This window comes from Bos indicus x Bos taurus, chromosome 19 (genome assembly GCF_003369695.1).
Source record: "Bos indicus x Bos taurus breed Angus x Brahman F1 hybrid chromosome 19, Bos_hybrid_MaternalHap_v2.0, whole genome shotgun sequence".
Lineage (NCBI taxonomy): Eukaryota > Metazoa > Chordata > Mammalia > Artiodactyla > Bovidae > Bos > Bos indicus x Bos taurus.
Genome location: NC_040094.1, coordinates 24585515 through 24612793, shown reverse-complemented (window position 1 = coordinate 24612793; position 27279 = coordinate 24585515). Strand labels below are relative to the sequence as shown.

General features: G+C 36.4%; 1 protein-coding gene across 2 annotated transcripts in view; it reads right to left on the bottom strand.

The window, feature by feature from the left end:
* PAFAH1B1 (platelet activating factor acetylhydrolase 1b regulatory subunit 1) overlaps positions 1–27279 on the bottom strand; it is a 67530-nt gene that overhangs the window by 9098 nt on the left and 31153 nt on the right. For both annotated transcript variants that reach the window (XM_027519381.1, XM_027519382.1), the window contains exons 2-7: positions 26992–27212; positions 8865–8949; positions 8508–8582; positions 7424–7630; positions 2461–2629; positions 441–543 (exon numbers count right to left, since the gene is read on the bottom strand). In XM_027519381.1, the coding sequence (XP_027375182.1) occupies positions 441–543; positions 2461–2629; positions 7424–7630; positions 8508–8582; positions 8865–8949; positions 26992–27023 (671 nt within the window). In that variant the 5' untranslated portion in view covers positions 27024–27212. The remainder of the gene's footprint in view (positions 1–440; positions 544–2460; positions 2630–7423; positions 7631–8507; positions 8583–8864; positions 8950–26991; positions 27213–27279) is intronic.

Genomic DNA, 27279 nt, shown 5'->3' with positions numbered 1-27279 from the left:
CAGTAAACCTAACAAAAATATTTCTAGCCATGTTGGGGAAAAGGCATGCTCTTTACTAATCTGGACAAAACCAGTAGGTTAAGGTTTTATTATAACAGTCATGTAATTCTAAGCACAACCAAATTAAGCCTAATGGGGCATACCTGCACAAATGTTATTTACATTTTAATTCAACTCAGAGAGATCACCTAAAAGAAGACCACAGAGAAAATAAGCCATTACATAGAAAATGGCTCTCAAGGATATAGAGTTTCTTCCGTAATTTCTCTGTTCCTTTAGGGTAGACATTTAAAGATTAAAACTTAAGTTTTAAAATGTAACTGTCATGGTAATCATTCTGGGTTACAGCCAAATTTAGGAGAACAGTCAGAACATAGTTTTGGATTTTTTGTTGAATATTATTTCTTTAAGCTGATGCCTTTTCAACTCAATCTACTTACCCAGTTTGCACTTCCCACATTTTTATAGTTTTATCCCTTGAGGCAGACACTATATGATCTCCATTGGGCATGATGGCTACTGAAGAAACATTGTGGTCATGGCCTAAAACACAAAACACAGTTAATATATTAAACAATATATCACCAAGAGCAATTAAGCCTTAATTTACCATGAGATTTCATCACGGGATTTCAAGTATCACAGCTACTTTAAATACAATGGAGTTCATATAAATTTGATAAGAAACTTGGATTTACACAAAAATGTAATGGACTGTTAAGGAATTAGTAACTAATAAAACAATTCACAATGAAATAAGTAGCCAGCTCAATTTACATTTCAACCTGCACAACTGTTTTAACCTTTTTTTTTTTGTTTGTTTTAACATATTATTAACTGGAGACCTATTAACACCATACGGTGTTCATTTCTGCAAATACCCCCCAGCCAATAATGTGTTAAAATCATAGGTAATCGGTACCATCAGCATTTGAATATATTAATACACCGGATGTTTTTGAGCACTAAAAAGCAAAACAAAAAAAAAATTTCCATGGTTGCTATTCTAAGATATAAAATAGAAATAAGATTTACAGAGATGAACAGAATGGATAAGAAAAATGGGCATTTGGCTCTATGTAGAAACTAGTGGTTGAAAGCTTTTTGTGTTGATGTGCACAGGAGCAAAAAATAAAATAAAATACATCATTCAAAATGCTAGTCAGCTATCCTATGGCAAAAAAAAAGCCCCAGAATATTCTCTTCAGTATCACATCATTTAAAGGAATATACAACGATTGGAAAGAACTCTTTAAGTCAGAGCAATAAGACACAGGCTACCTCACAAAACAAATAGATTTTACAAAAGGATTCAATAAAACTCCTTTAACTGGTAAACTTCCCTAATGCACTTAAATTGGGGAGGGGGGGGCATACTATTCAAATTACACCATCTAGGTGATTGCATAGCTTTCTCATATGCTAACATCACTGGATAATGTATTTAAAAATAGTTTATTATTAACACAGTTAATATAAAATCCTTATATAAAATCCAAACATCCATATTTCATCATGTTTTAAAAAACAAAAATCCTTATTTAGTGACCACCTCCTATGTACCAGGTACCAAACCAGATGATTCAAGCATACAACCTCATTTTATCCTCACAAGCCTTATGGCTTCAATTTTTAATTTAATACTTAAGTTTTATTAACCTTACAGATTAAAGAGGTTAAAATTTCCTAATGCCATAAGTAAACAAGTAGGACTCGGAATCCAGGTATCTGATTTCAAAGCCCATGCTCTTTCCAGAAAGCCAAACTGCTTCAGAAAAAAGTCTCTAGGACAAGGAGAAGATAACAATGAGACTACAGTGTATGTGGGATATTAAAAAGTGAGCAAGGGAACCTGGGTTCCAGCTTTTACTGTATCTACTCTCTAACTTCAGTTTCCCAAATGAGAAAAATGAAAAACAGAAAGAAAAAAACCTCAGTAACTTCATTTTCTCTTTTTCTGAAGAACGGATAGATGCCCTAGCAGTTTTTCTCATCCAAAAATATTTGTGAAAATAAGTATTTTATAACCACTAAGAGACACTTCCCAAGTGGCTCAGTGGTAAAGAATCCACCTGCCATGCAGAAGACACAAGAGACGCAGATTCAAACCCTGGGTCGGGAAGAGCCCCTAGAGAAGGAAATGGCAACCTATTCCAGTATTTTTGCCTGGAGAATCCCATGGACAGAGAAGCCTGGTGGGTTCCAGTCCACAGGGTTGCAAAGACTCGGATACAACTAAAGCGACTGAGCACGCAAGCACAAAGAGATACTTAAAACCTCGAAACAGAGACAACTCTCAATGACCATGACTATCCATGGATTATCTATATCATATGCTCCTCCACTGACACAGTAAGGACTGAATGAAGGGAACCTGCACACTGTTAGAAAACATTATCCTTCTCCCCTCTGCAATACTATGTTAGAAACCAATATCAAATGCTATCCTCTACCGCTTACCATGCATGGTTCTGATGCATTCAAAGCCCTGAAAATCCCATAGCTTAATGGTCATATCTGCAGAACATGAAGCCAGAAGCTTGCCACTGTGGTCGAATGAAATATCCTGTACAGAGTCTGTATGCCCCTTAAGAGTTCGTTCAAAATCTCCAGTCTCATAATCCCACACCTGTCAAGTGAACAGAAAATCGGTTAGCATCACATCATTCCTTTCTCACTTCACATTTGCACTTGGCAGGTCAGTCTGGCGCTATACTGACTAACCAAGCAAGTAACAAAGGATAACTGTCTTAGAATCATCACATCTTCAAGCATAAATTGATCTTTTCTCTATAGAGAAAAACGATTATTAAATAAACCTCTAAAACCACATTTATTAAGTATCCACCATATTATCTAATCGTGCTAGTGACTGCCACAGATCAGAGTCCCGTCTCAGCCTGACAGCAGGCAACAGACAAGTTAAAAAGTAAATATAAGTACCAAAAATAGAAAAAAAAATTCAGGAGCCTGACATGAATTTATATGTAGAGTATTAAGGGAATGATGAAGGAATACCCAATTCTACTAGACAAGCAGAGCTCAGACATCTAAGCAGCCAAGGAAAGACTTCCCAAGATGTAACTGTCTTTAAATAGCAGATTAACAGAAGCATATGGTCATTTTCATGTAAAAGCACTGAGCCACAGTCACATTTTTAAAGAATTTTTCTAAGATGATAAAAATAATGATCAAGAATAATTATTATTATAAACACATCTCAAGAACACACTGAACTTCTATTCTGGTGGTCAAATGCTAGTCTTAAGTCTGTAATTAACACTAATTACGTACGTGCTCTAAAATCAAACAGCTGATTCCATTCTTACCATAATAAAATGTATCTGCGATAGGGTGTATTTCAACCAATTTAAAGAAACTTAGAAAATGCATTTTGAAATCTAGAAACAATTTAAACATCCAATATTAGGGAGACTGCCACACAGATATAAGGAATCTATGGCATGTATACAATAATGTTACATTAAAAAAAACCCACAAAATTATACAACTATGCAAAAAAATGCACACAAAAAATCCTCTAAAAACATTTCTTTTATAGAAAATTTATGTATGCCCCCCAAAATAAACACATAAAAATTTTACCATTTACATGTTCAACTACTTCCACACTGAAGTGATTACTGTATGTTTAGCTTTTTTCACAGTTTGTTAATGTATTTTTTTTTCTTTGCTGCTATTGCTAAGTCGCTTCAGTCGTGTCCGACTCTGTGTGACCCCATAGACGGCAGCCCACCAGGCTCCCCTGTCCCTGGGATTCTCCAGGCAAGAACACTGGAGTGGGTTGCCATTTCCTTCTCTTCTTTTTTCTTTAATGTATTCTTAACTATACTGGAGGGGTTTTTGATGTTATCATGGCATTTTAGAATTTCAATTTTCAATTATTCTAGTTTATAGAAATACTTTTTATATATTGACCTTATATCTTGGCATTCTGTTTAAATTCAGTCATAGTTCTAGCAAATTTCTGAAGAATCCTTGGGATTTTCTACACAGAAAATCATGTTATCTGCAAGTAACATTTGCAGGTAATATTTCTTCCTTTCCAATCTGTATTCCTTTTATTTCTTCTCTACTGCATTGGCTAGCCACTCTAATACAAACATGGATTTAAGTAGTCATTGATCCCTGAACTCAAGGGGGAAGAACTGCTTTCCACCATTAAGTATTAATATTTTGCCCACTGTGGGTTTACCAGATACCTTTACCTTTTATCAGTCTATGGAAGCTCCCTCCCTAGCTTGTTGAGTTTTTATCATGCTTTTCCTGAACCTATTATGCTTTTTTAACTGATATGATATATCACACCAATTAATTTTTAAATATCGAACCAATCTTGCATTTTGGGATAAAACCTACCTGGTTATGACATACTAATTACCCCTTTTATGAACTGCTGGATTCAATTTGCTTATAATTTGTTAAGGATTTTGCATTTATGTTCATGAATGTTATTGTATCAGTCGACAGGTGTTATTTTTTTTTTTAATATTATCTTTACCCATTTTGATATCTAATTGTTTCAACACCAAGAGTTCAGGTGAATACATTCTGACGATAGGTGTGACCTTGAAGTTCACTTCCATTTCAGTTAACTTTGTTTCCTGCATTCATTAAAGAACACTGAAGCATCTTCCTCTAAAATATTAATAAATATACCCAGAACCATGTCTCTTCATAAATGGTAAGCAAACATGGTAATATAATGTTTATAAATGTCAGGAATTAAAGATAATCAATTTTTTCTCTACTGGATATTTACCTTTTGTATGATTATAAAATAAATGCTCATGATAAAAAAATCTATAATGTACTGATATAAAGGCAATAAAAATATCCACTATCCTACCAATGGCATGATTTTTCCATTTTTTCTATGCTCTTTTTAAAAAAAGTACAGTGCCTGTGTATACGTCATTAAACTGTTTTTCCCTTTGTGTCTTATCATAAGAATTTTTCCATGCCATTAAAAACTTAATAGCAAACGTTCTTTTAGAAGTAATTCCTATTATTTTCTAAACAAAAGGCAATTTTTTTCATTACTATAGAAAACGTTATAGTGAAAACCTTTGAATGTTGAAAAATATCCATCCTCATTCTGCAATACTTAGGTAAGACAGTGATGGTTGAAAAAGAATTTTGAGTCAAAAACTACGTTTTTTAGCCCTTCATATATTCTGCTAAAACTGTTCTCCTGTAAGACTGTATCAAATGTAATGACAACGCCTGCTTCATCAAATTCTTACCACAACTGGGAATTCTCATTTAAAAAGTAAAATATTGGGGGCCTCCCTGGTGGCTCAGTTGTCAAGAATCCACCTGCCAATTCAAGAGACACAGGTTTGATCCCTGATCCAGGAAGATTCCACAGCCTGTGGCGCCAACTAAGTCCATGCGCCACGACTAGCCTGTGCTCTAGAGCCTGGGAGCTGCGACCACTGAGCACACATGCCGCAACTGCTGCAGCCTGCACCCCACGGCAAGAGAAGCCGCCAGTGAGGAGCCCGCACCACGCCCGCAACTGGCAAGCACCTCCTGTCTGCCACCACTGAAGAAAAGCCAGCACAGCAATGACCACCCAGCACAGACAAAATCAAAAATAAGTAAAAAATAAAAAGTAAAACAGCTTGCTAGATTTGACATCTATTTTAATTTACATTTCTTCTACTCTTAGTAATGAGGCCAAAGTTCTATTGTTGGTTCTGCTGAGAAATCCACGGACAGAGGCGCCTGGAGGGCTACAATCCATGAGGTCGCAAAGAGTTGGACATCACTGAGTGACTAATATTTTCTACTATTGGTAATGAGGCCAAAGCTCTACTGTTGGTTATTTTTCCTTACTCTATGAATTACCTGTTTGTGTCCTATTGTCCATTTTTTCTATTGAGATGTAAACTGTTTATCATACGTGTTTGAACTCTAAATCAATCCATCCTCTGCTTTACTAATTGAAGGTATTTTTTCAGTTTTGTTTGCTGTTTATTTTTCTTAATATTTAAGAACTAATTCTAAGTGACAACCAGAAATAGTTTCAGATATTTAAACGATGCAATTAAAATACTGTCATTAAAAATGACAAAAAATGATGATTTCATCAGAAAAAAAGAAAAGTATTTCTAAAATAAGTTTAATCAAAAAAGGTAATAAATACAAATGCTTGTCATTAACAAAACAGCCATGTGTACACATTAAATAAAGACTAAATGGAAGAGAGAATTTTAGTAGTTGTTGAGATATGTGTTATGGTTATATATCAATCTTCTAAAACTTCCATTTGTAATGTTTTAAAGTTAACCCAATAGATGGCACCTTAGCAGTTTTGTTTATGTTCTTATACCACTGCTGCAAAATGAAAGGTTAAGACTGAGCTTTCCATCTATTTGACAAGTCGATCTTAACCCCATGCTTCATGACAGGAGTGCAGTTTTTAGTAGACAAGACTATCATGAAGTTAATAAATTAAATACATGTCAACATAATCTGAAAGATAGCAACATATTAGTGCATTGGAGAGGTAGTCATTTCGGCCTACAGAAACATGTAATGCAAATATGTATATAAGACTCTCTTCAAATCACTTGGCAGCATGCCCCATCGATCACCAGCCCACAGGAAGAAGGAAGCCACTGATTTAGAGACTAAAGAAACCACAAAAGGAAAACATACAACCTGTTTAATTTGAAGAACAGGTTAAGTACATATATTTAAGTCATGCCTGCATTATATGCTGACTGTTGCTATATGATGAAAACAATCTTGGCAATCTACTCACATTTTCTTAGCTATACCTCTACAAATCAAAGTTAAAATCTAGAACTTAATCTGAAATAATCTTTAGATAGAGAAACCTACTTAAAATTTTAAAACCATGTTTTACTTATCTTTCTGTATGTGGTTATACAACTGTCACTGTATCGTGTCTGAATCAAAGGAAACTACAGAAACAACTTTTTTCCTGATAAAAAAGTCCTCTATTGAATTCTTTTGCATAATATATTATCCCCTGAATTACTAGTTTTATAATCCTATATTTGCATCTATCACTTCTGCTTATCAGTTCAGTTCAGTCGCTCAGTCGTGTCCAACTCTTTGTGACCCCATGAACCACAGCACACCAGGCCTCCCTGTCCATCACCAACTCCTGGAATCCACCAAAACCCATGTCCATTGAGTCGGTGATGCCATCCAACCATCTCGTCCTCTGTCATCCCCTTCTCCTCCTGCTTATAAATAAGGCAAATACTTACACTTCCAGTCTTCAAGAAGACAAGTTATCCAAGCACTAGGTGACATATTATTGTCCAATGTTAAACTGATGACATCCAATTTTCTCAAATTAACATTAAAGTTGCTTTTAACAATTATCCTATTGTACATCTTTCAATTTTGAAAGAAAAACTACCTTAATTGTAGCATCCTCTGAAGCAGAGACCATAACACTGAACACAGGATGGAAAATGACTCGAGTGACTGGACTCCTATGACCACTCAATGCATATTTTTCTGGTGGACGGGGAATCCATTCTTTTGGGTCTCTTTTCTGACCAAGAGGTCCACCCGACGTAAATTCTTCTTTTGCTTCATTTAACTTTGATTCTAATTCCATAACCTTAAGAAGGAACACACAGCAGTTATACACAGATAGATTCTGATAAAAATTGTATATTGGGTATTTTTTAAAACTGCCTTTATTTTGCATCCATATAAGCAGAATAAAATTTTAGCAATTTACAAAGCATTTGTTAGATTTAACTGAAAATTATCTATATTACATAACACTAAAATCTTAGTGGGGTGACAAAACTGCACATTGAGAAAAACTCAATACAATTGTGTCTGAACCCCTTAACTTGAAGAATCTGGAAGGTGCTCCATACAACTCGAGGAAGAGTAGGAAACCTATCTTGATCCCTTCCAACTCTGCCACCCTTAGTTAATTCTTTCCAAACTTCGTTTACATTGTACCTGTTAATCAGAATATTCATAATAAAAGCTAACACTACTGACATCTATGTGCCAGGCACTTTCCTACTAAGGGCTTTTTATGGATTAAATCATGTTATAACAACATTATTAATTCTAACTTTGCCTACTCAAAGTACAAATTTTAGGACCAGAATATTACTTATTGCCCTCACTTAATAGATCAAAGCTCAGAGAAGAAATTGAAACGTCTAAGAGCACCTTTTAGTGCTCTTTTCCTAGCATCATATTGGTTCCATGTGTTCTTCCCATCTATAGGTTCTTCAGTACCAATTCCTTGAAGTCAGGGCTATGTTACATTCAACCCAGCCAGTACTCCTGTTTGCCTAAGTTAGCAATGTATCAGCAATGGTCTGTATATGTCATAATGCATAGAAATGTATTTTTATTTACCTTTTTAAGGTTAACATAACTGCTAATGCAGAAAAAAATTTATTATGTTGATACTTTCAAAGTTTATATTTAATACTCTGAATACAACTAAAAGAAAAAGATTTCATTACCTTCTTTTGTAATCTAATAACAGATGTCCATTTTTTTTCCAAAAGACCAGCATATTTCTTATCTAATTCTTCATTCTAGAGAGAAAAAAAAAGTAGATTTAAAAAAAAAGAAAGAAAAAAGGGCTCAAATACAAAAGCTCAAGCCATACACACCATTCACTCTCTAAGCCCAAACATTACTAAAATGATCTGATTATACAAAGAAGGTGTGTGTTGGTGGGTGAATTTCAGGTTTAGTGCCAAGTAAAACCATAATAAATGACAAGATTTTAAATAACTGAGGTGACTGCTAACTACTAATACTTCAATAAAATCTACTCATCAACTACATGAGTAACTGTAAAAAGTCAAACATACCATATCTAATTCAGCTTCCTTTTTAAAAACTGAATATGCTTCTTCGTAGCCATTTGAACGAAGATAATCTGCTATAGCTCGATTTCTGAAAGACAATAAATTCAAATGACTTTTAATAAATTCTAATTTCTATGTTGAAGAAAGTATTTTTTTTTTAAATCTCATAAACCTTAAGACACTCTTTTTTTTTTTTTTTAAAGAGGATTACCCTTCCAATTATACAAGCATTTCATAAGAAAATGAACCACCAACCCCACAAAAGCCTCTAAAATAGTTAACCCTTCATAGCATATCCGTAAGATTGTTAATACTATTCTTGAACTTTTAGTTATATTTCTAATGTGTTGTTTACCTTACAAGTTGTATCAAGACCTGGCTTATATAACTAGTTATCACTCTGTGACAATCAATTTTGTTCATGTTTACACTTAGCCCTCCCTTACTATTTAATACTTGTCATTCTTACAGAAACTCAAGGACTAGCAAATGAAATTTAGTTTTGTAAGGAGAATTGTTCTGGTAAAATTATAATTAGCATTTTAATATTAGAGACAACTTTAAACCATGAGAGTGGGTGGAAAAAAGGCACAAGCTACAAACAGTACAGTATCATAGAATGAGAAATTAATTTAGAATTACAAGGTTAGAACATCACATTTGTGGGCCGTGGGATTGAAGAAAGTATAGTATTATTATTGTGAGTCTGTATGTGCTTCTTACAAGCCTGTACCTTCTGGCCTGTTTTATTAATGGATAATTTGATTCATTCAGAAATAAATTCTTTACCTGAAACTGTAAATAGTACTACTTTGTAATTTCCAAGCAGTTCTACTTGGGCCTTCTGAAGTAATACAAATAGGAAGGCAATGGCTCTCCAAAATAATTTCATCAAATACTGTGCTGTCAAAGCCTATATTACAAACAAACTAACCTTCAACAAATAAATGACCCTTTGTAAGAATATCCCAAATGGTAAGGAAAACAAAGACACTAAAAGACATCTATCTATCACTTAGCTTTATTTCCTTCTCCAGGCAACAAAGGGAAAAACGTCAAGGGTTTACAAAATCTTAGGTAGTATTTGTAAATATTCACTGTTCCTACGCAGCTCTACTCCTTCCTCAGAGTCAAGCCTGAGTGCTGGAACTTTGCCTGAACACACTACACACAGCTTACAATTCTGAAGCTCATATAACAGACAATATGTACACGTAACATGTGCAAATTATAGCAATTATTATCTTAATGGTAAAGGAAAGAGAGATAAATGATGATACTTCTCTAGGTAAGAATATTAAAAGGAGAAGAAACTATATCCTTTTCCTTACTAAAAAAAAAATCCCAATATTTTGAGATTAATACTAACATAGGTCAGCACAGGTCACTCATATCATGCTCTTTGCCTATATATTCACATCACCATGTATGCTTTAATCAAGTCACATAGCTGTTCATTTCATTCAATACACTGAAAACCTGTCAGTGTTTCAACATTTAAAATAATGTTACAGTAAGTATTCATATAGCCAAAGCTTTTCAAACATCTTTACCTTTAAGTCAAAAGATGCTACAGACTGATTACCTGTATACCCCACAAATTCTTCTGTTGAAACCTAACCCCCCAAGTAATGGTGTTTGGAAGACAGGCCTATGTGAGAACGTATAACTTGTATAAAAACTTTTTATAAAGTTTTAAATCTAAAAAACAGCATTCACTGCCTCTTTTGATCCTAAAACCATGCTGTTAAGTTAGGTAGAAAAGTGTATAACCCCTATATTACATAATTGAGAGATTGATACATTCAAGGTCATAAAACGGGTAGTGAAGCAATTTAGGATAATAATCCCAATCAATCTTTACTGAGCAGGTGGGGAAGAACCTGGCCAAGTGGGTAGGACACTACACTTCCCTCCTTTAACTGGAGCTGTTCCATTTTCATATACTTCCATTTACTAAATTTCTTTATAAATGCTTTTAAAGTGAATCTATACTGCAATTTAAAAAGTCCAACACACAAACTTTTAAAAATTCAAATACAGCTGATTTATAATGTTGTACCAATCTCTGCTGTACGGCATAGTGACTGAGTAATACATACACACACACACCTCTTTTTTAAAATATTCTTTCCCACTATGTTTTATCCCAGGAGACTGGATACAGTTCCCAGTGCTATACACTAGACCTTGTTATATATCCATTCTAAATGAAACAGTCTACATTTACCAACCTCCAAGTTGCAGTTCATCTCTTTGCCTCCCCTTCTCGCTCTTGGCAACCACAAATCTGATCTGTGAGTCTGCTTCTGTTTTGTGTATAGGTTCATCTGTACCATAATTTTAGATTCCATATATAAGTGATATAATGTTTTTCTCTTTTTGACTTATTTCACTTAGTATTATAATCTCTAGTTGCATCCATGTTTCTGCAAATGGCATTATTTTGTTCTCTTTTATCACGGAGTAGTAATACATTGTATATATGTATCACATCTTCTTTATTCACTCATCTACTGATGAATGGACAGGGTATTTCCATGTTTTGGCTTTTGTGAATAGTGCTGCTACGAACAAAGGGGTACTCTCTTTTTGAATTATGGCTTTGTCCAGGTGTATGACCAGAAGTAGGACTGCTGGATTATACAGTAATTCTATTTTTAATTACTGTTAAGGGAAACTCCATACTGTTTTCCATAGTGGCTGCACCAACTTACATTCCCACCAACAGTGTAGGAGGGTTCAATTTCTCCACACTCTTTACAGCATTTGTTATTTGTAGACTTTTTAATGATGGGTATTCTGACCAGCCTACACAAAGTGAGACATGGGAGAAAACAGTTGATTCACAAGTTTTTGGTACATGGTAATAACATTTACTTGGACAGAAGAGGAGAAGAAGAGGGGGGCAAAAAAAGGGGGAGGCAGGAATATAATTAGTTCAGTTTTAAATCTTTTGACCTGAAGTGGCTATAAGACATTTAAGTAAAGATATATGATAAAGAAGGTAACTGAATGCAAAGATCAGAAGCTTAAGAGCTGGATTTGATGTAAGGAAAGAATTTGGGAAAACTGGTAAATAGGTAGCAGTGTTTCAAACCATAAGTGGTGAAAGGCACTTCAGAAGAAGGTATATAATGGGAAGATCAAAGGAATGTAGAAAGTAAATGACAGAACCTTGACAGATATCAAACTTTTTCAGAAGCCATCAGAAAGTGAAGAATCCTGTTATAGTACAAGAATTAAGAGATGTCAGCAAGCCAATGGAGAAGGACGTTTCAAAGAAATGGAAATCACTACCAGTGACAAAGATCTGAGAGAGGTAAAACATAGTTTAAAAAGTGTTCAAGCAATCCGGCTATTCAGAGGTCCCTGTTGACTTTAGCAAGTACAGCTTCAGAACTTAAGGTAGCCTAAGTATCCCACTCTACAGTTAGGCTTAAAATGAAGACTGTAAAATACTGGAGTTGTGGAGGAGCAGTGAGACTTGAGAATATCAGGCATGTGTTCTCTATCCAATCAAAGTTAAATAGTAACCATATTTACACTTAACAGTTTAGAAAAAGAGAGCTATTACACAGCATTCAGGAGAATCCCAGGGATGAGGCAGTCTGGTGGCTGCTGTCTATGGGGTCGCACAGAGTCGGACACGACTGAAAAGACTTAGCAGCAGTTCAGTTCAGTCGCTCAGTCGTGTTCGACACTTTACAACCCCATAGATAGCAGCACACCAGGCCTCCCTGTCCATCACAGACTCCCAGAGTTTACACAAACTCATCTCCATTGAGTTGGTGATGCCATCCAGCCATCTCATCCTCTGTCGTCCCCTTCTCCTCTTGCCTTCAATCTTTCCCAGCATCAGGGTCTTTTCAAATGAGTCAGCTCTTCGTGGCCAAAGTATTAGAGTTTCAGCTTCAGCATCAGTCCTTCCAATGAATATTCAGGACTGATCTCCTTTAGGATGGACTGGTTGGATCTCCTTGCAGTCCAAGGGACTCTCAAGAGTCTTCTCCACCACAGTTCAAAAGCATCAATTCTTTGATGCTCAGCTTTCCTTATAGTCCAACTCTCACATCCATACATGACCACTGGAAAAACCACAGCCTTGACTAGATGCACCTTTGTTGGCAAAGTAATGTCTCTGCCTTTTAATATGCTGTCTAGGTTGGTCATAACTTTCCTTCCAAGGAGTAAGTGTCTTTTACTTTCATGACTTGCAGTCACCATCTGCAGTGATTTTGGAGCCCAGAAAGATAAAGTCAGCCACTGTTTCCACTGTTTCCCCATCTATTTGCCATGAAGTGATGGGACCGGATGCCATGATCTTACTTTTCTGAATGTTGAGCTTTAAGCCAACTTTTTCACTCTCCTCTCTCACTTTCATCAAGAGGCTCTTCAGTTCCTCTTCACTTTCTGCCTTAAGTTTGGTGACATCTGCACATCTGAGGTTACTGATATGTCTCCCAGCAATCTTGATTCCAGCTTGTGCTTCTTCCAGCCCAGCATTTCTCATGATGTGCTCTGTATATAAGTTAAATAAGCAGGGTGACAATATACAGCCCTGAGGTATTCCTTTTCCTATTTGCAACCAGTCTGTTGTTCAATATCCCGTTCTAACCGTTGCTTCCTGACCTGCATACAGATTTCTCAAGAGGCAGGTTAGGTGGTCTGGTTACTCCCATCTTTTCCAGAATTTTCCAGTTTGTGGTGATTGACACAGTCAAAGGCTTTGGTATAGTCAATAAAGCAGAAGTAGATGTTTTCCTGCAACTCTCTTGCTTTTTCGATGATCCAGAGGATGTTGGCAATTTGATCTCTGGTTCCTCTGCCTTTTCTAAAACCAGCTTGAACATGTGGAAGTTCATGGTTCATGTATTGCTGAAGCCTGGCTTGGAGAATTTTGAGCATTACTTTACTAGCGTGTGAGATGAGTCCAACTGTGCGGTAGTTTGAGCATTCTTAGGCATTGCCTTTCTTAGGGATTGGAATGAAAACTGACCTTTTCCAGTCCTGTGGCCACTGCTGAGTTTTCCAAATTTGCTGGCATATTGAGTGCAGCACTTTCACAGCATCATCTTTTAGGATTTGAAATAGCTCCACTGGAATTCCATCACCTCCACTAGCTTTGTTCGTAGTGATGCTTCCTAAAGCCCACTTGACTTCACATTCCAGGATGTCTGGCTATAGGTGAGTGATCTCACCATCGTGATTATCTGGGTCGTGAAGATCTTTTTTGTACAGTTCTATGTATTCTTGCAATCTCTTCTTAATATTTTCTGCTTCTGTTAGGTCCATACCATTTCTGTTCTTTATTGTGCCCATCTTTGCATGAAATGTTCCCCTTGGTATCTCTAATTTTCTTAAAGAGATCTCTAGTCTTTCTCATTCCATTGTTTTCCTCTACTTCTTTGCCCTGATCACTGAGGAAGGCGTTCTTATCTCTCCTTGCTATTCTTTGGAACTCTGCATTCAAATAGGTATATCTTTCCTTTTCTCCTTTGCTTTTCAATTCTCTTCTTTTCACAGCTATTTGTAAGACCTCCTCAGACAGCCATTTTGCTTTTTTGCACTTCTTGGGGGTGGTCCAAAATATCATAATACTGAATTATCAAAGAAAAAGGGAATATAAACAAAACTACAGTAAATAAAGCTGAAGTTTAAATGTGTATGATATCATTGGGGGAAGTACAACATACTGATGATGTACAAAGTCTACAACCCCGCCCCAGAACAGTCTAGTCAATTCTATTTCCACATCAAATACCAGGTTCCCATGGCCAAGTAACTCTAGCACCGCCACCCCTGTCACCTCGCCACTCAACATCTAAGCCAACTAAACTGATACTGAGAACACGGAACCTCTAACGCAGGCAAGGCATACCACCATCACATAAAGAAAGAATAAATAAGACTGAAGAATCTGCTACTTCTTACAAAAGCCTAAAGGGTGCTTCTGAAGTTTGCTACTAATTTCAGTTGTTGACTCAAGAGTTGATCTTCATCACTTTATTAATGATGGAAGATGCATACCCTTGAAAACAGGAGGGCATCAAAGCACAAGTTTATAATAATCTCTCAAAGAAACTTCATATACGAGTTAAGTAAATCTACTAAGCCTTCGGAGATGAAGAAAAATAAGAATCACTAGAATCAAGGAAAAATTCACACAGAAGTGCAACAGGTCACTCTGAGTAGAACCAAAATCAATAAAGCCGTGTAGAATCACAGAAAATGGCTAAAATTAAAAGAACAAACTGAGATGATGGACTTTCTGAATTTACGCTGACATATGGAACAGCACTACACTGGACACAGTCTGCTGCTCTCCGGTGAAACTGCTACAACAGCAAATGAGATTTTGTTTTTCTAAACTATTCTTAAGTTTATCAAAAATGCAAGGATTGTATTTTAGGCACTTTAGTTGACTTCCTACATGCTCTTCATTCTTATAGCCCCAAGATAATTTTTGTAGCAGTAGTATCAGTAGTATCAGTCATACAAAACATCCCACCACTACCAACCCATATACAACCTCACATTCTTATAGAGATAAGAGTATCAAAATGCTATGAACTGCTAGTTAAACAAAAACGACTCTAAAAAGACTGGATAACACCGTAATAAAAGCAGAATACTTCAGGGTCCCCAGCACTTCTTACCAACAAAACTGAAGCAGAGACAATTACAGAGCATGCACTACAGGGGACCGAAGTGGATGTTGTTTTTCAAAGGTAAAGACACCAAGGCTCATAGAGCTTAAATAGATTTTTTTTTTTTTTTGGCTAATAAATGGTGAAGCTGAGAATCAAAATTCAGGTCTTCTGAAACCAAAATGACAATAACAGTGTTTCTTCAAACTCTGTACTCCAGTACTCTAAGGCTGAATAAAAATGTTCTAGGAATTCTATAAATAGTCAAACGTTATTGTTTATATGAGGAAAAACAAGGTTGAGTTAGAAACTGACAAATAGATGTCTTCTCACCAGGTCCATTACAAAGGACACACTGATCTCACCTATTCAGGAATGAGGAAAGCAGTGGGGTTAATGTGCACTGCTCTAATAGGCTGCCGTGGCCCTATGAATGTGGGATCCCTACCGGGTAAGGAGGGCACACCACCAGGATAATAGGAAGACAAGACCCAGCAGGATCAAGCATGCAAGTTCATGCCACCAGGAGCACATCATCGTCTTTAGTGCCCTGCTACAGAAGACAACCCTCACAATGACCCAGGCAATGCCATTTGAGACAAACGCCAAGATGAATTACACAGTCCTGGTGAAGATGTAAATAAAGTTCAGTGCACGTGCAGAGACACTACTGCGGGTCATTCCACAAACTGCTGCCGTACATTAGCCAACTCTCAGACAGGCAGGTAACATGGTTTCTTAAGTATGCTACCAGCACCCACTGAGACTTTGGGGAAAGGGCAGTACTGATAAGGTAAGTTCTTGGCCATAGGTCTTATACCTCTCCAACCTCCTGTGCCTTGACAAAGGATTGTAATAATCATCCTTCATCATCACACTTGAATATATTTCAAAAGGGTAGGCCAGGATTCAACTACTACCAGTCCTGGGACAAGTAAAGCACAGCAAGAGGTTACAATGAGACCTAATTCTGGCAGTGGTGAAGTAATGGAAAATAAAATTTAGGTAAATCACGGTAAGTGGACTTTTATCTTCATCATTAAGTAAAAGAACAGGTACCTGGTATACTGAGGGGAACTGGGAATGAGAATATGATGAAGATCTCAGTATCTGTATGATCAAATGCTTCAACATTCTTGATTTTAGAACATTCTTTAACAACAGAAAGGTCTTCATTAATATTAAAAAAGATATCTTATTAATATTTTAAAAAGAAATCCATCAAACCTTCAACCAATAAATAATATTGTTAACGGTAAAACACTAGAAATATCTGCATTAATGCCAAGAACAAGAAAAGAATACCTATAATCACCATTACTTAAAATTGTTCCAAAAGTGATCCACATAAATAATAGATATAAATACTGGAAATGAGATTAAGTTATGACAGAAATGGCTGAAAGATAGGACAGAAACATTATGAAGGACATGCAAGGCAAGAAAAAGCAGTTTAAGTGACATTTTAAAAAGACTTACTTATCAGAAGCATATAGGAAGATTAGATGGGATACCAACTAAATAAACAAAGAGCATCATAAATAAGCCCTAAAGCATAAAAGTAAAGATCATTTAAAATCAGATATTTACAACAGACATCCCTAGAATTACCTGGCTAAAAAAACTTGTAAGGGTCAAGTCATAATACATGGTTGTCATTCCAGTGCTGCCTGATGAATCATTCACTTGTCCCTAGTCTCTTTTCTGTACTCTCAAACATCTAACTGTATCCCACCTTTCAGCTGACCGTCAGCTTCACACACACACACAGGAGCCACTCAGCATACAACTTTCTCAACTTCCTTAATTGTATTTGGGGCACTGCCCTCCTCTCTTTTCAGTATGACTTCTCTTTTAATACAATCTTCTAAAATACAATCAAATAGTTCAGTGAAACTTAAAATGTCATGACACAATAAAAGTTCTGCAGCTCTGTATGAGTTCGACAGAAAACCAACAATTTTGACATTGATGACCACATCTTTATTACCTTTAGAGATGCCTACATCTCACTCAATAAATGCTGAAACATTTCAAAATCTTGAAACATTAAGCAATTTTATAATCTTGGTTCAATTTCACAAATGAAATATGCTTTATTTACTATTACTGTTTGACAAGTCTAACATTAACAACAGAAAATACCAGCACCTCCTACAGTATGTGCGCTTAGTCTCTAGGTCGTGTCTGACTCTCTGCGACCCCATGGGCTGTACATCATTATCTGTTATTTTGGAATGATCAGAATATGATGCGTTCTATTGAATGAAATATTTCAATTAAAAGCTTTCAAAGAATAAAAAGATTAAATATAACACAAACTGAGAATGACTTTAATCTTCCTTTGAAGACTCAGAAGGGCTCATACTCTATCACCCCAAGGAAATATAAAGCCAGCAGAACCTCAAAACAAGCTAGATGAAAGCAACATATTAAGAAGTGTATGTCTAAATATATACTTATATTTATAGTTAATGAAAATATAGTTTAACATAAAAAATTTGAAATTGAAAGGGTATGAACTACAGTTAGAGTCTCATTTCAGTCCCAGCACTCAATTCATGTATTTTGCCTTTGTTGCCAAGTATTAAGAGATTCTAATTCACACAGGTAGCAGTGTACTGGAGAAGGCAATGGCACCCCACTCCAGTACTCTTGCCTAGAAAATCCCATGGACGGAGGAGCCTGGTAGGCTGCAGTCCATGGGGTCGCTGCCAGTCGGACACGACTGGGCGATTTCACTTTCACTTTTCACTTTCATGCATTGGAGAAGGAAATGGCAACCCACTCCACTATTCTTGCCTGGAGAATCCCAGGGACGGGGGAGCCTGGTGGGCTGCCATCTCTGGGGCTGCACAGAGTCAGACACGACTGAAGCAACTTAGCAGCAGCAGCAGCAGCAGTGTACTCCTATGCACAGATCTAATTTTAGTTTGTAGCAAAGTACAGATGTTTACTTTCTTTTTTTAAAGGCCAGGACAGAGTCACTTTCTAATAGACACTAAATATATACAATGTTAAAATACATACACAGGAAAAACTTGAATCCCTCAAATAACTGAAGAGGTTTAGTTTTCTAAAGCACAAGTGAAAGTGAAGTCATTCAGTCGCTCAGTTATGTCCAACTCTTTGTGACCACATGGACTGTAGCCTACCAGGTTCCACTGTCCATGGGATTTTCCAGGCAAGAATATTGGAGTGGGTTGCCATTTCCTTTTCCAGGAGATCTTCCCGACCCAGGGATTAAACCCTGGTCTCCTGCATTGTAGGCAGACGCTTTACCATCTGAGCCACAAGGGAAGTCTTTTCCAAAGCAAAACACAGCTTAAAAATATAGTAACAAAAAGACATGAAGGAACCTCAAAATAAATACCAAAAAAAGTAATTCTGAAAAGCCTCATATCATGTGATTTCAACTTTCCAGAAATGGCAAAACTAGAGTAAAAAGATCAGTGGTTTTCAGGAGCTTTGGAGAGAGCAACAGACAAGCAATCACGGGGGAGTCTTAGGGCAGTGACACTGTCTACAGGTAAAGGGGGATTTAAGAGAAGGGTTAAGGGAATTAGCTTTACACGTGCCAGCCAGAATTAGCCAACGAAGACAAACAAAAAATTATCTGAAAAAGGCCTGAGATGACTTGAGGAAGATTTAGCTCACCCAAGAAGGACCTGGAAAACTAAGAGGTAAAATGCCCCAAGAGCAAAGGACTATACTAATTAGGTAGAAAGGTGTACTAAGACAGCACACTCAATTTCAAGCTATTCCAGCTTCATCACTCTTTCCACAAAACAGAACTATACTCAAAAATGCCACATAGGACCCATGTAAATTTTCTTAAGAGAAGAGGAAAAGTAGCAAAGCAAGTAAACTAGAGGAAAGCATGCTATAGAGAGAAAAAATAACCTCTGGAAGCAGCAGAAAATTATAGATGAACACTCTATACTTTCAAAAAAAAACCTAAGGTAACATAAAACTAAAAATAAAAGGAATCCAAAAGACACAATACAATATAACCAAATATACCAAGAGAAAAACATAAAGAACATCCAGGGACTTTACTAGCAGTCCAGCAGTTAGGACTCCCATGCTTCCACTGCAAGGGGATAGGAATTCAATCCATGATCAGGGGAACTAGGATCCTTCATGCCACACAGCCAAAAAAACACAAAACAAAACAAAACCTAGCTTGGGGAACATGAACAAGTGTATAGATACTATGGGTACCTAGGCAGAAAAGCAAAAAGAAATAGGCTGACCTAACACTTCTTCATTGCAACCTATAATGTCGGAGAATAATCATCATCTATAGTTATTTTGTTTAGAAGAAAACATATTAAATTTTTACTTTTTATTTACACAATAAATAAATATATTTTGTCTTCTAAAATACTGAAACAATACTGGCACACATCTTCATTCTACATTTATCCAATTTCATTCTTCTCTTCAGAAGTAACCATGCTTGACACTTCAGGCCTTTATCTGTGCATCTACACAGATACAGGCACAAAAGAAATGCACAGCTGTGTGGGGGGGTATTTAACAGAAATGTATTATACCATCTTATTTAGCAACCAGATTATTTGACTTATCAAGAGATCTTACAGACATCTTTATGTGTAGAGACACACATAAATATATCATATTTTTAAGCTACTGTTGACTCTGTTGGATCTCCTATGCAGATGCTATCACCTACAAATACACTTGGTCTCCTTCCTTTCCTATAGTTCTAATACTTTTTGTTGCCTCCCTGCACTGGCTAGAATCTCAAATACAAGTTCATTTCTTTTTTAAAGATTCATTAAAGACTATCTAATTTTCTGTAGTGGGCTATATATCCTAGGGGTTTTTGATGTGAGTACCGTATTATTGATTTCTTCACTTCCTAAGGTTCATTTTGCTCTCTTTATTCCAGCTATTTAGAAGTATATATTTTAAATGCTCAGATGGACAGATTGCATTTTTATAGCATTATGATCAGCAAATGAGGCCTATGTGATTTGTGCTTTTTTGGAATTTGAGATTTTTTTTGCCATTTAAAACATGGCAAAATTAATACTTATAATTGAGTGGGAAAAATGTATAATCTAAAAATTCTTCACTTTTTACTTATTCACTTTGAGAGCAAAAAAAAGTATTCTCTGGCATGCAATGACCCACAGAGGTCCATCTGTAAGTCCATCTTGAAAAGGTACATAATGACAAAATCTACCCAACAACTCTTCATGAAAGTTAAAGAGGAGAGTGAAAAAGTTGGCTTAAAGCTCAACATTCAGAAAAGTAAGATCATGGCATCTGGTCCCATCACTTCATGGCAAATAGATGGGGACCCAGTGGAAACAGTGGCTGACTTTATCTTTCTGGGCTCCAAAATCACTGTAGATGGTGACTGCAGCCATGAAATTAAAAGACACTTTACTCCTTGAAAGGCAAGTTATGACCAACCTAGACAGCATATTGAAAAACAGAGACATTACTTTGTCAACAAAGGTCTGTCTAGTCAAGGCTATGGTTTTTTCAGTGGTCATGTATGGATGGGAGAGTTGGACTATAAAGAAAGCTGAGCGCAGAAGAATTGATGCTTTTGAACTGTGGTGTTGGAGGAGACTCTTGAGAGTCCCCTGGACTGCAAGGAGATCCAACCAGTCCATCCTAAAGGAGATCAGTCCTGGGTGTTCATTGGAAGGACTGATGTTGAAGCTGAAACTCCAATACTTTGGCCATCTGATGCGAAGAGCTGACTCATCTGAAAAGACTCTGATGCTGGGAAAGATCGAGGGCAGATCAAGGGCAGGAGGAGAAGGGGACGACAGAGGATGAGATGGTTGGATGGCATCACCGACTCAATGGACATGGGTTTGGGTGGACTCTGGGAGTTGGTGATGGATAGGGAGGCCTGGCGTACTGCGGTTCACAGGGTCACAAAGAGTTGGCCACGACTGAGCAACTGAACTGAACTCAACCCAACAATACAGTAATCAAAATAAGAATATAAGAATGGTCCAAACTCATCAAATTGTACATATTAAATGTGTATAGTTATTTATATATCAACTATACTTCAATATAAGTGTTAAAAAAATACAATAGGAAAGTTGTTGCACGAAAGAATTAGGGAGTGAACATCAGATCAAACAGTACAAATATCATCAACCAGGACAACATAAAAATAACAGACTCCCTTCATCTTCCATTGGGGAGAATCAATGCATAAAATTTGATAAAGAAAGAGAGGTATAAGAAGTACAAAAGTTGCTATTAGATGAACCAGCAACAGATAGCAAACATTTCCAAACTCATAGGAAGGGTGACAGAAAATATTAAAAACAGGTTGTAAAGTATAATTCTATCTTATAAATCCTAAGGAGAAAAAAGATGTTCATGGAATTTTTGTAACATATGAAAATATCTTAAAAAAAAAATTATATAGGGGTAATGGTGGCCACTTCCCAAAAGTGGGACTGAGAAAGTAGGGGGTTAGGTTTACATTTTGAAATACATTTCTTTTGGTAATGGAATTTTGTTTAATGAATAGTGAATTTAAAATCAGAAAACTACCTCTGTTACTAGCTGTAAAATTGGATCATTTTAATTTCTCCCACCCTTGATTTATCTAAAAGATGGTTGTCACATCCACATAAAGGGTTTCATGTTATTACTCATGTTTATATGCCCCAGAGTAGTAAGAACACAGAAGGCAGGCAATACACATTTGCTAGGTTGAATCACAAATTATGTTTCAAGTTTGTAAAAAAATTAATTTCATTTCTATTCCAAAAAAATCTAAAATAATTTTATAGTTTAAACTGCTAGCCAACCTTTAGAAATGCTAAAGTGTTACAAAGGCCAACCGAGGTGCCAAAATTTATCTTACTTGTAAGAGGCACACAAACATTTATTTCTTGCTATCATAGTAAATATGTGTTCAGATCGTTTTCAAAAACAGGAAAAAAAGCAAAACCCTTCATTTTATTTCCTTCCTAAAAACTGGAGGACACTAAATCCATATCCTAAATGTATATTTAGATCTGTGGGACAAATCTACTTTGCTTGATGAACACTTTTAAGTCAATTCTTATCTCAAATTCTATAAAAACTTAGCCACCTGAAATTAGGTTCTTCCCTTCTCAACTGATTTTTAGACAAATTAAAACCTCTATTCTTGGCCATAATTTAAATATTCATCCTGATTATGAGGGTGATGAACAAGACTTGGAGTCAGCTCTCACAAGTTATTTAGAGGAAAAGAATCTTCCACCTAAAGAAAAAAAATCTATCTAAAGAAAAGAGAAACAAGAATGATTAAAAACCAGATATGCCCTCTATAAGATAAAAGTACATATGCAAGGTCACTCATTACAATATTCTTCGCAATTACAAAATAGTGGAAACTACCTATATGTTCAAACACAGAAGAATGGTTGAAAAACTGGTGTATAAACAGTGGAGTACTATCCAGCTATCGGAGGGGTGGGGAAAGAAGAGGATTTCTGTGAATTGACATGAGTGAGTTCCAGGAGACACTGTTAAGTGAAAAAAAGTAAAATGCAAAAGAGAACATAGAGTACACTGCCTTTTAACTGTGAAAGAAGGGAGAAACAAGGAAACATACATAATAAAGACGGGGAGTAGGTGCAACGTAAAACACAGAAACTGGAAAAACCATTAGCAGAACGGATGTGCCCATCTGTATTTCAAATGAGTGATGTAACTACACGAAGAGGGAGAGAAAACAAAATGCATCTACGTAACTTACACACTCAGTATATCAGTATACACTCTCAGTCTTCAGTAGAACGGATGGGGGAAGAACTGCATTCAAACTCTGGACCCTTTCCAGATTTTTCACTGGTATGAACATAATAATAATTCTGAAACTATTTTAGAAGTATTCCAGTCCTCCCAGAGGACAGTAGCAACGTCTGGAAATATTTTTGGTTGTGGCATATAGTGGGGAAAAGCTAGGGATGTTGCTGAATAACCAAGCATGTACAGGACAGCCCCCACTGCAAAGAATTACTCAGCCCCAAATGTCAAGTGTGCAAAGACTGAGAAACCTTAGCACAAATATGAGCTAGGGAGTCTGTATATGTGTTAATACATACATGTATTTCCTAGTTCTGTCTACTTAAAGGGCTCTGAAGCAAAGACATCCCTAGTAATGAGTACACTTAATGCCCATATCTTGGTCTCAAATACCACTCAGCTGGTAAAGAATCTGCCTGCAATGCAGGAGACCTGGGTTTGATCCCTGGATTGGGAAGATCCCCTGGAGAAGGAAAAGGCTACCCACTCCAATATTCTGGCCTGCAGAATTCCATGGACTGTATAGTACATGGGGATGCAAAGAGTTGGACACAACTGAATTACTTTCACTTTCACTAAGAAGAACCAGGGCTTCTTGGAGAAATGGCTGATTCTAGGGTTAAGGCAAATCCTTGTTAAGGTAAACAAATTGTTGAGGTAAACAAATTGTTAAAGTAAACAATAAGCTTGGGACATCCTATTATCCTAGAAAGTAAGGAATTGCTTACAAAAAATGATAGGGGTACATAAAAGAGCAAACTGAAGAGGCTCCTATGGGAAATCTATGATAATTCAAGCACCCAAACAGTACAATAGTAATGAATGATAAACAACTGGAAATTTAAGAACGTGTGAATTAATACCAATAATGCAAAGACACATACATAAAAGAAAGAGAAAGAAGGTGCACTGATCACAGTAAAATGCTGAGTGCTGACTAATAAGTACAGAATGAGTAGCAGTGTTAGAAAATCATCACTTTACAATCACTGTAGTAAAGAATCATTCAGGCAAGAATCATCAATGGATGTTAAATCTAGGGGAGAAATATCAATAGGAAAAAGAATGTCTGCATCATCTTAAAGTGTCTCCCCACTTATCTGCTGAAGAGGAAATAACAGTAACTATATAATGGAGACAATAGGCACTGAGACTGAGGGGTCAAAATTAAAATCGTCATTGAAGGATGCACCTAGCTATGATATTCTGACAAGAATTCAATATTATTTATGTAGTATTCTGTCCAAGAATGCATTGACTGGCTCTAATTATGAGGAAAAAAACATAAAATGAGAAACACTCTATTTTGAAAAAAAAAAAAAAAGACTTCCCTGTTGGTCCAATGGTTAAGACTCCATGCTCCCGACACAGGGGGCATGGGTCGATCCGTAGTCAGGGAACTAAGATGCCACATGGCCACAGGATGCAACCAAAAAAAAATAAATAAATAAAAGACTCACAAATAATAAATGCTGGCAAGGTTATGGAGAAAAGGGAACCCTCAAACACTGTTGACGGGAATGTAAATTGGTACAGCCAATGTGGAAAATAGTATGGAGGTTTCTCAAAAAACTAAAACTAGAACTATCACATGACCCAGCAATTCCACTCCAAAAACACTACCTCAAAAAGATATATGCACTCCAATGTTCACAGTAGCATTACTGACAACTGCCAAGGTATGGAAGCAACCTGTCCACCAACAGATGAATGGGTAAAGATGATGTGGTGTATATACAGTGGAATAATACTCAGTCCAAAAAAGGGAAACCTTGCCATTTGCAGCAACATGGCCAGACTTGGAGGGCACTACGCAGTCAAGACAAATACTGTATGATATCACTTATATATGGAATCTGAAAAAATATAACTAGTGAATGAAACAAACAAAAATAAAGGAAGCAGACTCACACAGAGAATAAGCCAGTGGTTGGTCATCAGTGGGGAGAGGCAAAAGGGGTTATCATGGAAGTATATGAAATAGTATGCGTGAAACATCTGAAAACTGTAAAGCACTACAGAATATAAAGAATCTCTCATTCAACAAGAAAAAATTTTAAAGACTACTCAAAAATATTAATGCCATAAAAGACAAAGAAAGGTTGAAGAAATGTTCCAGATTAAATGAGATTAAAGAGACATGACAACTAAATAAACCCAATTCTGGACTTCACGGTATATCAGAGAGGGGGGAAAATGCTACGAAGGATATTATTGGCCCAAGCAACAAAACTGAAGTACGTTAAATAAAAAGTAACAGTGTTAAATTTTACTGAAGTTGCTGTTTTATAGAAGAATAGTTATTCTTAGGAACTGCACAATGAAGTATCTGGGGGCAAAGGTCCTTCATGCATGCAAATAACTCTCAAATGGTTTTTAAAAAACTACACATGGCTAGGGTGCAAATGATAGAGCAAATGGTAAAAAAAAAACACAACAGGTGAATTTGGATAAAACATATAGTAAGTACGTAGATAGCATATTGAAAAGCAGAGACATTACTTTGCCAACAAAGGTCTGTCTAGTCAAGGCTATGGTTTTTCCTGTGGTCATGTATGGATGTGAGAGTTGGACTGTGAAGAAAGCTGAGCGCCGAAGAACTGATGCTTTTGAACTGTGGTGTTGGAGAAGACTCTTGAGAGTCCCTTGGACTGCAAGGAGATCCAACCAGTCCATTCTGAAGGAGATCAGCCCTGGATGTTCTTTGGAAGGAATGAGGCTAAAGCTGAAACTCCAGTACTTTGGGCCACCTTATGAGAAAAGTTGACCCATTGGAAAAGACTCTGATGCTAGGAGGGATTGGGGGCAGGAGAAGAAGGGGATGACAGAGGATGAGATGGCCGGATGGCATCACTGACTCGATGGACGTGAGTCTGAGTGAACTCCAGGAGTTGGTGATGGACAGGGAGGCCTGGTATGCTGCGATTCACAGGGTCGCAAAGAGGTGGACACAACTGAGTGACTGAACTGAACTGATGTATTCTTTGTACTAATGCTACAATTTTTCTATAAATCTGAAATTATTTCCAAATGAAGTTTTTTAAAACCCACAGGAAAATCCTAAGAAAACCCAGAATATGAAGTTAAAATGTTACCCCAATACTCATCTATAAAAACAGAATGCTATAAAATATGGGATGCTTTAAGACAATATAAAATAGTAGTAGTCACATAACTTCATGCTGTTTTCACTAATGCTCTTGCATTAACTGTATTAGCCACTTCATAAAGTTCATATACAATAGCCATTGGATGATAAAAGATGAAAAACATAGTAAGACAAAAAGGAAAGGCATTAGCAGTGACAATAACATAAAAGATTTCATTTTTCTAATACATGGATTCCAGACAAAAAAAAAAAATGAAGTGCTTTGAAGCACCTACCTTCCTATTGAACATAAGATAGTTAAGACAAGCTTAGAATAAAACTTATCCCAAATAACTTACTTGTTTTTTCTGCTTCAAAAGTACACATGATAATGTCAAAAGGGTAAATAACGCTATGGCAAAATAAGACCCAGTTCTAATATTCAGACCAAATAGCCCAAACCAATATTTGAACTCTCATAACAGTATTAATTTAGAATACATCTCTCAAAGCTGTATTTTAATCTACTACTTTGTCTTTTATGAGAGGATTAAAAAAAAAAACACAAAACAGAGAAACTTACAGTTCATCTCGTTGTCTCTGGGACAGCACCATTTTGGCTGTAATATCAAGCTTATTCGATATAGTGGTTATGTCCCTCCTCTGGAAAATCAAAAAGCTTTGCAACCCCTGGATTTATAATTAATAAGCCACTAAGTGGCTTTCACGCAGGGGAAAATGATTCTTTCACAAGTGAATCCAACGTGTAACCAGGAGATATTCAACAAGTAAGGTTCATTCCACCTAAGGAGAGAAAAAGAAAGATTATTTCTTTCACTTAGAATTTAAATTATTTTTAAATTATTACTTG